Source organism: Mercenaria mercenaria, chromosome 17 (assembly GCF_021730395.1).
Source record: "Mercenaria mercenaria strain notata chromosome 17, MADL_Memer_1, whole genome shotgun sequence".
NCBI classification, from domain to species: Eukaryota; Metazoa; Mollusca; class Bivalvia; order Venerida; family Veneridae; genus Mercenaria; species Mercenaria mercenaria.
The window spans coordinates 25,121,031-25,135,326 of NC_069377.1; the positions used below are offsets into that span (position 1 = coordinate 25,121,031).

The 14,296-nt window shown below is 37.0% G+C and overlaps 1 protein-coding gene across 1 annotated transcript in view; it reads right to left on the reverse strand.

The window, feature by feature from the left end:
• Positions 1–3,127: 3,127 nt before the first annotated feature.
• LOC123537502 (cysteine--tRNA ligase, cytoplasmic-like) overlaps positions 3,128–14,296 on the reverse strand; it is a 141,693-nt gene continuing 130,524 nt past the window's right edge. Inside the window, exon 19 of the mRNA XM_053529287.1 lies at positions 3,128–13,158. Within this exon, the coding sequence (XP_053385262.1) occupies positions 13,000–13,158 (159 nt within the window). The 3' untranslated portion in view covers positions 3,128–12,999. The remainder of the gene's footprint in view (positions 13,159–14,296) is intronic.

Here is a 14,296-nt window from a genome sequence, read left to right on the forward strand (position 1 = left end):
ATGGCATGGTTAAGAACTTTCATGGCACTAGGAGTACTGCTCACAGAGGTGTTCATGGCATGGTTAAGAACTTTCATGGCACTAAGAGTACTGCTCACAGAGAAATGTATCGGGGTAGTTAAGTCATTCCTGAGACTTAGACAAAATGTGTATTCTGCATTACTGCTGCATTAAGTTTTACTGATTCAAATGAAACTTTATCCACCAAATCATCAGCTGTACTGGGCATTTTAAGGGTCAATTTATTGCAGACTTATACATCATTTAGTGATGTTGCGTTCTTTTCATTCACTTTCAGTGACAGCTTAAAGTTTCAAACAAGTGCCATTGACTTTAAAGTATATTTTTTAATGATTAATTGAAAAACTGAACAAGGCCACTGCCTGAAAGTGTCTTGCCCGCAGGAGCTTTGACTCTTAAAATGAGTTTTAAAACCATCTTCCAGAGCTATATCTGTAACAATCTTCGTTATTTTTTAGTTCTTGAAACATCCTACAACGGTTCTTGAGAAATTGTCATTTTTGTGAATTTTTAAACTTAAGGTGTAAAAAATTCTAAAACATGCTAATTTCCTAAAAGTCAAAATCACTAGTGGACCAGGATTCGCCATGGGTGTTAAATTAGTTTTGAACCATCCCAAAAGGTTTCAAAGCAATACTATAATTATGTAACGTTTTGAGAAATTGCCATTTCTGTGAATTTTCAAAGGCATCAAAAAGATCCGAATTTCTTCAAGATCAAAGTCACTAGGGGGCTAGGACTCACCGTGGGGGTGTAAAAGTAGTTCTTGAACCATCCTACAAGGTTTCAAAGCAAAATACTTAATGGTTTTTGAGAAATAGTCATTTTTGTGGTTTTACAAAGGCATAAAAAATGCTAATTTTTTCAAGGTCAATGTCACTAGGAGGCCAGGACTCACCACTGGGTGTAAAATCATTTTCTAAATCATCTTACAAGGTTTAAAAGAAATATATGCAACTGTTTTTTGAGTTATTTCCAATTGTTAATGCCGTCACCGTCGCCACCGCCAGACATTGGATTGCTTAAGTCTCGCTTCCAACAAAAATGAATTCTAAAGTTCCTTTTATTTTATAGGGATTTAAGCCACACTAACATAGTAAAGGTCATATTGCAATTTTCTAGTTTCAATGATAGAACTTCAGATGCTTGTATATGCATGGCAAAGTTATTGAACAGAAAAGAATAGGATGGACAGACAATGCCCAAATGTACAGTTCTGAAAACCGGTTAAAAACCAGAATGGGATTGAAAAGGATAGAGATCGGACAACCAGAATACAAACGAATTAAATATAAAGTTACTCTCAAAAAATTGGCTTGATACTGGCATATTAAGTACCACTTGATAAAGAAGAATACCAAAGACAAAATAATTTCACATTTTAATTTTGACATGTATACATTGCCATTTATAATCATGCAAACACTAGAAGCACAAATAACATGTAAAAACAAGAGGACCATGATGGTCCTGAATCGCTCACCTATCCCCACATGACCCAGTGTTGAACTGAGTATGACGTCGTTATTTCTATTATTTGACACAGTGACCTAGTTTTTGAGCACATGTGACCTAGATATCATCAAGATAAAAAATTCTGACCAATTTTCATGAAGATCCATTGAAAAATACGGCCTCTAGAGGTCACAAGGTTTTTCTATTTTTAGACCTACTGACCTAGTTTTTGACCGCACATGACCCAGTTACGAACCTGACCTAGATATCATCAAGGTGAAAATTCTGACCAATTTTCATGAAGATCCATTGAGAAGGACGACTAGGATAATCAAAAGGCAATACAAGCACGATTAAGTACTCACAAGGCAAAATTAGTATGACAAAGCTAATTAAGGATAACATGGTGTAATAGCCATATTTCATATCTTGTAACTGGATGGTAATATTTAAATTAAATTTGGTCACTTTAAAGACATTCAAAATGAAAACTTTTCACCGAAAGATTTTTCAAATTTTATCATTTTTGGGGGAGATAATCGGTATTGAAGTTAACATTGATGCCTATGGGAAATATACAATTTCTTTGATTATGAGAATCTGAACTTGAGTTTCGAGAAAATATTGCAGTAGAAAGCTGCATTTTATGATTCTGATACAAATATTAAAAAGAAATTCCCCGTAGGGAAAAGGAGAAAATCATTTTTTTCTAGTTTTCAGGGGAGGTAACTCATGAAAAACTAAAATTATTAGGGGAGGTAATCTAAAGGAAATTTTTGAGAACTTCTGTCACTATATAACTTGTCAGTATGCACCTTATTTCTATCGTTTGGCATTTTTAAAGCTTACATTATCAAGTTGTTTGTACGCTTTTGGTGAAATTTAGTTTTGAACCATCCCAAAAGGTTTCAAAGCAATACTATAATTATGTAACGTTTTGAGAAATTGCCATTTCTGTGAATTTTCAAAGGCATCAAAAAGATCCGAATTTCTTCAAGATCAAAGTCACTAGGGGGCTAGGACTCACCGTGGGGGTGTAAAAGTAGTTCTTGAACCATCCTACAAGGTTTCAAAGCAAAATACTTAATGGTTTTTGAGAAATAGTCATTTTTGTGGTTTTACAAAGGCATAAAAAATGCTAATTTTTTCAAGGTCAATGTCACTAGGAGGCCAGGACTCACCACTGGGTGTAAAATCAGTTTCTAAATCATCTTACAAGGTTAAAAAGAAATATATGCAACGGTTTTTTGAGTTATTTCCAATTGTTAATGCCGTCACCGTCGCCACCGCCAGACATTGGATTGCTTAAGTCTCCCTTCCAACAAAAATGAATTCTAAAGTTCCTTTTATCTTATTGGGATTTAAGCCACACTAACATAGTAAAGGTCATATTGCAATTTTCTAGTTTAAATGATAGAACTTCAGATGCTTGTATATGCATGGCAAAGTTATTGAACAGAAAAGAATAGGATGGACAGACAATGCCCAAATGTACAGTTCTGAAAACTGGTTAAAAACCAGAATGGGATTGAAAAGGATAGAGATCGGACAACCAGAATACAAATGAATTCAATATAAAGTTACTCTCAAAAAATTGGCTTGATACTGGCATATTAAGTACCACTTGATAAAGAAGAATACCAAAGACAAAATAATTTCACATTTTAATTTTGACATGTATACATTGCCATTTATAATCATGCAAACACTAGAAGCACAAATAACATGTAAAAACAAGAGGACAATGATGGTCCTGAATCGCTCACCTATCCCCACATGTCCCAGTTGTTGAACTGAGTATGACGTCGTTATTTCTATTATTTGACACAGTGACCTAGTTTTTGAGCACATGTGACCTAGATATCATCAAGATAAAAAATTCTGACCAATTTTCATGAAGATCCATTGAAAAATACGGCCTCTAGAGGTCACAAGGTTTTTCTATTTTTAGACCTACTGACCTAGTTTTTGACCGCACATGACCCAGTTACGAACTTGACCTAGATATCATCAAGCTGAACATTCTCACCAATTTTCATGAAGATCCATTGAGAAATATGGCCTCTAGAGAGGTCACAAGGTTTTTCTATTTTTAGACCTACTGACCTAGTTTTTGACCCCACGTGACCCAGTTTCGAACTTGACCTAGATATCATCAAGTTAAACATTCTGACCAATTTTCATGAAGATCCATTGAAAAATATGGCCTCTAGAGAAGTCACAAGGTTTTTCTATTTTTAGACCTACTGACCTACTTTTTGACCCCATGTGACCCAGTTTCGAACCTGACCTAGATATCATCAAGGTGAACATTCTGACCAATATTCATGAAGATCTCATGAGAAATATGGCCTCTAGAGAGGTCACAAGGGTTTTCTATTTTTAGACTTAATGACCTAGTTTTTGATGGCACGTGACCCAGTTTCGAACTTGACCTAGATATCATCAAGGTAAACATTCTGACCAATATTCATGAAGATCTCATGAAAAATATGGCCTCTAGAGAAGTCACAAGGTTTTTCTATTTTTAGACCTACTGACCTAGTTTTTGACCCCACGTGACCCAGTTTCGAACTTGACCTAGATATCATCAAGGTGAACATTCTGACCAATTTTCATGAAGATCCATTGAAAAATATGGCCTCTAGAGAAGTCACAAGGTTTTTCTATTTTTAGACCTACTGACCTAGTTTTTGACCCCATGTGACCCAGTTTCGAACCTGACCTAGATATCATCAAGGTGAACATTCTGACCAATTTTCATGAAGATCCATTGAGAAATATGGCCTCTAGAGAGGTCACATGGGTTTTCTATTTTTAGACCTAATGACCTAGTTTTTGATGGCACGTGACCCAGTTTCGAACCTGATCTAGATATCATCAAGGTGAACATTCTGACCAATATTCATGAAGATCTCATGAAAAATATGGCCTCTAGAGAAGTCACAAGGTTTTTCTATTTTTAGACCTACTGACCTAGTTTTTGATCCCACGTGACCCAGTTTCGAACTTGACCTAGATATCATCAAGGTGAACATTCTGACCAATTTTCATGAAGATCCATTGAGAAATATGGCCTCTAGAGAGGTCACAAGGTTTTTCTATTTTTAGACCTACTGACCTAGTTTTTGATGGCACGTGACCCAGTTTTGAACTTGACCTATATATCATCAAGATGAACATTCTGACCAACTTTCATAAAGATCCCACAAAAAATGTGACCTCTAGAGATGTCACAAGGAAAAGTTTACGCACGGACGGACGCTGCTTGATCACAAAAGCTCACCTTGTCACTATGTGACAGGTGAGCTAAAAACAATATGGGTGTGGAATTCACAAACGTACACTGGGGCTTTTAAAACTGCATACAGTACAGACACAATAAACAAGGAAATAAAAAAAGTTTTCACTATCTTTTATCAAACTTACCAGTCGAACAAAAGTGACACTTCATAGTTTAATGTTTAGGAGTAGATCTTCAAATATTTGATAAAGGTACAACATCTTTATCAACAATCTACCTGACCATTATATGTTCTAGTGTACTGTCCCATACAATGGATACTTAAAATAGTCTCAAAAATTTGTCCCCCTTGAAAAATGAAGAACATAATTATGTTAAGAAATAAACAAGAGGACCATGATGGTCCTGAATCGCTCACCTCTTCCCACATGACCCAGTTTTGTGTATGACATCGTTTTTTCTACTATTTGACATAGTGACCTAGCTTTTGAGCTCATGTGACCCAGTTTTGAACTTGACCTAGATATTATCAAGATAAAAATTCTGTCCAATTTTCATGAAGATCCATTGAAAAATATGGTCTCTAGAGAGGTCACAAGTTTTTTCTATTATTTGACCTATTGACCTAGTTTTCGAAGGTACAAGATCCTGTTTTGAAATTTACCTGAATATCATCAAGGTGAACATTCTCACTAATTTTCATGAAGATCTCATAAAAAATATGGCCTCTAGAGAGGTCACAAGGTTTTTCTATTTTTAGACCTACTGGCCTAGTTTTTGACCGCACGTGACCCAGTTTCGAAACAGGCCTAGATATCATCAAGTTAAACATTCAGATCAATTTTCATGAAGATACATTGAAAAATATGGCCTCTAGAGAGGTCAAAAGATTTTTCTAATTTTAGACCTACTGACCTAGTTTTTCACCACAATTGATCCAGTTTCAAACTTGACCTAGATATCATCAAGATGAACATTCAGACTAACTTTCATATAGATCCCATGAAAAGTATGGCCTCTAGAGAGGTCACAAGATTTTTTTATTATTTGACCTACTGACCTAGTTTTTTAAGGCACGTTACCCAGTTTCTAAACTGACCTAGATATCATCAAGGTGAACATTCTGACCAATTTTCATGAAGATCCATTGAAGGGTATGGCCTCTAGAGAGGTCACAACGTTTTTTCATTATTTGACCTATGACCTACTTTTTGAAGGCACGTGACCCACTTTCGAACTTGACCTAGATATCATCAAGATGAACATTCTGACCAAATTTTATGGAGATCCATTCACAAGTCTGTCCTCTAGAGAGGTCACAAGGTTTTTCTATTTTTAGACCTACTGACCTAGTTTTTGACCGCACGTGACCCTGTTTCAAACTTGACCTAGATATCATCAAGATGAACATTCTGACCAAATTTCATACAGATCCCATGAAAAATATGGCCTTTAGAGAGGTCACAAGGTTTTTCTATTATTTGATCTACTGACCTAGTTTTAAATGGCACGTGACCCACTTTCGAACTTGACCTAGATATCATCAAGGTGAACATTTAGACCAACTTTCATGAAGATCTCATGAAAAAATCGTCCCTAGAGAGGTCACAAGGTTTTTCTATTATTTGACCTACTGACCTAGTTATTGATGGCACGTGACCCAATTTCGAACTTGACCTAGATATCATCAAGGTGAACATTCTGACCAATTTTCATGAAGATCTCATGAAATATATGGCCTCTAGAGAGGTCACAAGAATTTTCTATTTTTAGACCTACTGACCTAGTTTTTGATCAAACGTGACCCAGTTTCAAACTTAACCTAGATATCATCAAGATGAACATTCAGACCAACTTTCATACAGATCCCATGAAAAATATGGCCTTTAGAGAGGTCACAAGGTTTTTCTATTATTTGACCTACTGACCTAGTTTTTGAAGGCACGTAACCCAATTTCGAACTTGATCTAGATATCATCAAGGTGAATGTTCTGACCAATTTTCATGAAGATCTTTGTAAAATATGGCCTCTAGAGAGGTCACAACGTTTTTCTATTTTTAGACCTATTGACCTAGTTTTTGATGGCACGTGACCCAGTTTCGAACTTGACCTAGATATCATCAAGGTGAACATTCTGACCAATTTTCATGAAGATCTTGTGAAATATATGGCCTCTAGAGAGGTCACAAGCTTTTTCTATTTTTAGACCTACTGACCTTGTTTTTGATGGCACGTGACCCAGTTTCGAACTTGACCTAGATATTATCAAGATGAACATTCTGACCAACTTTCATAAAGATCCCACAAAAAATGTGACCTCTAGAGTGGTCACAAGCAAAAGTTTATGGACGGACGCACGCACGGACGGATGACGGACACCGCGCGATCACAAAAGCTCACCTTGTCACTTTGTGACAGGTGAGCTAAAAAAATAGACAATTGCTGAAAATTATGTTCCACTTAGATAAGCGAAATTTCAGCACTGGGACATTTTTGTAAATGCATTAAAAATAAGATATTTAAAAGTTCTTTGAAATTGGTGATATTTTTTAAAGGCGCTGAACTGTCTGTAAGTGTGGCCCCTTTAAGCAGCCATTTTCCAGAATTTGATGTATATATCAGCAAAGCCCTCTACAGACGGTAGGTTTTTGTTGTACAACACCAACTAAATTCAAGATGTACAGCCAAATATTATCATGTGTATGATGCTATTCCTTGATTTCGTAAATCTTAAGTCTTGACTTACAGATTAGGACATGTTCTATTTCGTAAGTTTTGCCTTACGTACCACCCAGGTTGACAAGCAACAAATTGGTAAATAACAAGTAAATTCGATGAATTGGAATTCCCCTGCCGAAAGGGTCAGAGCTGAGGAATGGCAAAAAAATATATCCAGCAAAAAGTTAAGAATGTTACCAAGAAGCAAATAATTTCATTAGTCAAAATCAAATTAAAAGAAAATGAATGGTTTGTTTGGGTGGGGGGTGGGGTGAGGATACAACAGTTTACATGTTGATTATAAATATTGATAGAAAACGAAAAATGAAAAAAAAAAAAAAAAAAAAAAAAAAAAATAGGGGTGGTGGGTGGGGGAGGGGGGGGGGGAGTGGTGAGGGGGAGGGGGGTGACCAAGGTAAGGTGGTGACCAGGTGTAGGTACACAACATCACATGTTTATAATAAATGTTCATGGAAAAGAATGAAAGAAGTTTAATGATATTCTTCCAATTGGTTGGTTTGTTATGTACAGATCTGTGGATTTTTAAACAATTAAAGGGCAATAACTATATGGAAAATTGACCAATCGAAAAAAAACTTGAAGGGCATCATCGCAGTATCTTGGTTCATGTCTATTTCAAGTTTGATGAAATTCTACCTGCTAGTTACTGAGAAATGGCTGCAGACGGACATTTTTCATTAAATCAAGGGCAATAACTCTGAGGGAAATTGACCTAACAAAAAAAAAACTTGACGGGCATCAGCACAGTAACTTGGTTCATTTCTATTTCAAATTTGATGAAAAACTACCTGTTAGTTACTGAGAAATGGCTGCAGAAGGACGTATTTTATTAAATCAAGGGCAATAACTCTGAGGGAAATTGACCAATCAAAAAAAAAACTTGACGGGCATCATCGCAGTATGTTGGTTCATGTTTATTTCAAGTTTAATGAAATTCTACCAAGTAGTTACTGAGAAATGGCTGCGGACGGGCGGACGGAGGGGATAATTAGCTGATAAGAGGCAAGTGAACGAAATTCCAGAAACAATTGCCCATAAAATAAACACAAATCTGAATATAAAATGGTTTCTAATGCATAATGGAACAAGGCAGTCCGAAAGACAGCTAAATCCCCCGCCACTGCTATGGATAGTGAAAGGGTAAACCTTTGATTTTAGCTGTGACCTTGACCTTGAACTGACATGGCTGACTCATGAATTCTGCACAACGTCTTGATGAGGTGATCATTTGACCAAAGTTTCATGAAAATCCTTCAAGGGGTTTAGGAGATACAGAGCTGAAACCTTTGACCTTCAGTTGTGACCTTGACCTTGAGTTGACATGGCTGACTCATGAGTTCTTGATGAGGTGATCATTTGACCCAAGTTTGATGAAAATCCTTCAAGGGGTTAAGGAGATACAGAGTGGACACCAAATGGAAGGCTCAAACCTTCGACCCTTAGTTGTGACCTTGACCTTGAGCTGGCATGGTTGACTCATAATTTCTGCACATCGGTCTGATGAGGTAATCATTTGACCCAAGTTTTATAAAATTCCTTCAAGGGGTTTAGGCTGACTCATAAGTTCTGCACATCGCCTTGATGAGGTGATCGTTTGACCCAAGTTTGATGAAAATCCTTCAAGGGGTTTAGGAGATATACAGGGGACACAAAATGGAAGGCTCAAACCTTTGACCCTAAGTTGTGACCTTGACCTTGAGCCGGCATGACTGACTCATGGGTTCTGCACATCGTCTTGATGAGGTGATCATTTGACCCAAGTTTTATAAAATTCCTTCAAGGGGTTTAAGAGATATAGAGCGGACACAAAATGGAAGGCTCAAACCTTTGACCTGGAGTTGTGATCTTGACCTTGAGCCGGCATGGCTGACTCATGGGGTCTTGATGAGGTGATCATTTGACCCAAGTTTTATAAAATTCCTTCAATGGGTTTAAGAGATATAGAGCGGACACAAAATGGAAGGCTCAAACCTTTGACCTGGAGTTGTGACCTTGACCTTGAGCCGGCATGGCTGACTCATGGGTTCTGCACATCGTCTTGATCAGGTGATCATTTGACCCAAGTTTTATAAAATTCCTTCAAGGGGTTTAGGAGATATAGAGCGGACACAAAATGGCAGGCTCAAACCTTTGACCTCGAGTTGTGACCTTGACCTTGAACCGACAAGGCTGACTCATGGGTTCTGCACATCGTCTTGATGAGGTGATCATTTGACCCAAGTTTCATGAAAATCCTTCAAGGGGTTTAGGAGATATGGACCGGACACAATTTTGTTAAGGAAGGACGGACAGACGGACGGAAGGATGGACGGACGGACGGACGCAGACCATTCCTATAATCCCTCCGCCACGGCGGGGGATTAAAAAGGATGACACTGAAAAGTTTAATGATTTGAGCCACGCCATGAGAAAACCAACATAGCGCGTTTCCGACCAGCATCCGCGCAGTCTGGTCCATGATGTTCGCTAACCATTTCTCTAGTTGCAATAGACTTAAAAAGGAAACATCAATGATCCTGACCAGACTGCACAGGCTGGTCTGCATCCATACTGGTCGCAAAGCCACTATGTTGGTTTTCTCATGGCGTGGCTCATTTGTGTCATGCGTAATCAAATTCATTGGACATAAAAAGGTGAATATTATTTTTTATTATTAATGGTTACATTCTTTTCAGTACCTGATGCATTATGTTTACTAGGTAAATCTCTGTGATTTATATGAGGATGGAATACTGTCTGTATGTGAAAAATGTACAATTGTACATCTTTGAGATAATAAGTGTTGTACAACAAAAACCTACCGTCTGTAGAGGGCTTAAGCTGACAGTTGTTGTGTAGAGTAAAATACATGTTTTATATGCTGTTCAATTTTCATGTGAAACAACCGCTACTTTCTATGATTTGGATATTGTTTGATTTTTTTTCTATCAACATGTTAGGCTAACTCTTAAACAAATTGTTATAAAGAAGCAAATCCATAGTACATGCTTTTGCTGAAAATGTAAGTATCTAACTTTACTGAAAATGTGTAGATATTGAATGAAACTGGTAAAGGGATCGCTATATTTTTTTAAGCATACTCAAACTAAAAGTGGAGAAACCAAAAGGCCAGAACTTAGTTAAACATAAATAATAGCATTGAATGAAAGTGTATCTGAACTATCAGTAAAAATATTAGATTTTATCAATATCATATATAAGAATGATGAAGAAATCTTTATGTAATTCATTTAGATTTAGTTACTGTGTTCTCTTCTTTACTTCAGGCATGATCTATTAACAAAGTTTAATCTGCATACTAATTAGTGATACTGAGGCTTTTTAAATATCGTTCTGCAATTAACTGACCAATTTGCCTAAACTTTTCAACCAACTGCAGTAGATAATAAACAAGAGCTGTCTCCATAGGATGACACATGCCCCCGATGGCACTTTGAATGAATAGTTATGGCCGATGTTAGAGTTTAGGACCTTTGACCTACGGAGCTGGGTCTTGCGCGCGACACGTCGACTTACTGAGTCACACATTCATGCGTAGTTATTTTAAAATCCATGCATGAATGACAAAGATATGGACCGGACACGCCCATCAATGCACTATCATGAAAAATGACCTTTAACGTCTAAGTGTGACCTTGACCTTTGAGCTACGGACCTGGGTCTTGCGCATGACACGTCGTCTTACTGTGGTACACATTCATGCCAAGTTATTTAAAAATCCATCCATCGATGACAAAGATATGGACCGGACACGCCCATCAATGCACTATCATTTAATGTCTAAGTGTGACCTTGACCTTTGAGCTACGGACCTGGGTCTTGCGCGGGACACGTCGTCTTACTGTGGTACACATTCATGCCAAGTTATTTGAAAATCCATCCATCGATGACAAAGATATGGACCGGACACGCCCATCAATGCACTATCCTTTAATGTCTAAGTGTGACCTTGACCTCTGAGCTACGGACCTAAGTCTTGCGTGCAACACGTCGTGTTACTGTGGTACACATTCATGCCAAGTTATTTGAAAATCCATCCATCGATGACAAAGATATGGACCGGACACACCCATCAATGCACTATCCTTTAATGTCTAAGTGTGACCCTGACCTTTGAGCTACGGACCTGGGTCTTGCGCGCGACACGTCGTCTTACTGTGGTACACATTCATGCCAAGTTATTTGAAAATCCATCCATCGATGACAAAGATATGGACCGGACACGAAAATTGCGGACAGACTGACAGACTGACAGACCGACGGACCGACAGACGGACAGACGGTTCAAAAACTAAATGCCTCCCTTCAGGGGCATAAAAACTTGACTAATTTATAGTATTTCATATTTTTCAACATAAAACATCAGCATAAATATTAAGTCAGATTTATCTTTTATTGAAATTTGTAAACAAATAAATCTTATGTTGGGTTTTGCTACAGCACAATGGGGTGTATAATTGTATATATATATATCTGTTGGGTTGTTTATATGAAAAAAGAATGTAAAACATGTACGTGAAAATATTTATCCACAAATAAATATTAAAACAAATATACTACAGTATAATTATACCAACTGCCATTATATCATTTTCATTTCAGTGTGTTACCCCATACCAACAATCAGATATTTTTTAAAAGATAAAACTGAACAAAAATATGACAATAATAAACTAGAGCTGCTTTTGAGAAAAGCCCATGTCTCCCAAAACTGCCTAATCATCTGAATAGTAGTATAAGATCGGATGAGAAATGTTCGAGCATAAACCCTACTCCCTATATATTTTTAATTCCCAATCAGACTTTCAGTGCTTTGATTATCAAAAACAACCCAATCAGACTTTTAGTGCTTTGATACAACCTGTTCATATGACTGAAAAAATGTTGAGAAAGACGTTAAATCCGAACACACACACGCACACACAACCTAATCAGACTTTCAGTGCTTTGAGTATCAAAAACAATATTTCAAGGACCAGAATTAGGAAGTGCCTGGGCCGATTTGGCTAGTTATCAAACTTGGCTGAGGACTTATGGCAAACACATTTTATTCAAGTTTGGTGAAGATCGGATAAGAAATGTACAACTTAAGAGTGTGGACAAGATTTGTGACAGACAGACAGACAGACAGACAGACAGGAGTAAATCAATATGCCTCCCACCACACAGTGATGTGGGAGACATAATTAAGGTGAAAATATTAGACAGAAATTTAACAAGCCATATCATTTAACTGTATGCGATAAAGCAATCTTCATTTTTTTTTTTTTTGACAAGTTTTAAAACTTCAAATATTGAAGCATGATTTTCAGAAAGTTAAGGTTTGGCCAAGCATTTCCCTTGACTATCCTAGTAGTCTTTTGTTTTAGTTTTCTATACCAATCAAATTCTTCACAACTTATAACTTGAGTTTCCTAATCACTTGCACTGTGTCAATATAAATATCCTGGTCCAGACTGGTTTCTATCTGAAATATGTCCCAGTCTATGACTTTCACTCAGTCTGTGTCACAGTCCTTTCTAGACTGGTTGCCTATTTTCTATCCAGACTGTGCCTCTGCCCCAGCAGACTGCTGACTGGTTTCCTGACTTTTCAAGAATTCCTTGTATTTCTTCTCTTGTGCCTCGTATACCTTCATGTTTTTCTTCAGAGCAGATTTAGACAGTTCCTTCCCTTCTGCATCATGTGTTGGAAGTCCCTGAAAAGAACAGTTTACATACGTGTCACTTTTGTAACAAAATTATCCTAATCTTTTACAGTTAAAATTTGTTCTCTCCAAATCGGATAATTTGAACACTGCCCTTTGCTCAAACTCCTTGTCAGGTGCAGGCAAAGTCCCTGTATAATAAATGCACTAGTCGATGGCTAGAATTACTGATATGAGCCATGCCACAAGAAAACCAACATAGTGGCTTTGCGACCAGCATGGATCCAGACCAGCCTGCGCATCCAAGCAGTCTGGTCAGGATCCATGCTGTTTGCTTTCAAAGCCTAATTCAATTAGAGAAACTGTTAGCGAACAGCATAGATCCTGACAAGATTGCGCGGATGCGAAGGCTGGTCTGGATCCATGCTAGTCGCAGAGCCACTATGTTGGTTTTCTCAAGGCGCGGCTCACATCAAGAACAAATTTTGCTTGCCCCATATAAAATGAGAGAACCAAGTTTGATTGTACTTGATTTTCGGTTTTTTTTTTTAGGTATATATTATTCATCTGCCCTACCAACCACTTCTTTTCAAGGACCAACAAAACAAATTGTCAGCTGGTAAAAGATTGCCACTGTTAGAAATATCAACCCTCTATTTCTTAGTGTTAATATTTTTTACCTGCATATCTTAATTCCCATTAAAAATTGTCTAAACACAATATATGTTTTTCTTTTTACAAATTATCTGAAATTTTAAACAAAAGTTAGTTATTTACAATGAAATCAATGCAAACTACTTCTGTTCATGCATGCATCTGAATTTCACTGGAAATGGAAATGTATTTTTTTTGCTGTTTTCTAAAAAGATTTAGCTTCATTTCAAATCTGGAATTCCTTTGATACAAGATATAAGGTTTAACCTTAACGTTCTAAAGCATTGATGTCATGTTAAACTTTAATTAATCATTCCCAATGCCAGTATTAATGATGATAGCTGGATGTGCTTTAATCAGGATCGCATTTTCAAGGTGACAATTATTGTTATCGCTCCATTATCAGTGACAATATCCGGTTATAAAATACGCTTGTCATTATTTCACACCGTGATATATTACCATATTAAACTCGTATTTTTTACATCAGAGCAGAATCTATATAAATGATGTGTTTAATATGTTTGTGTTGTAT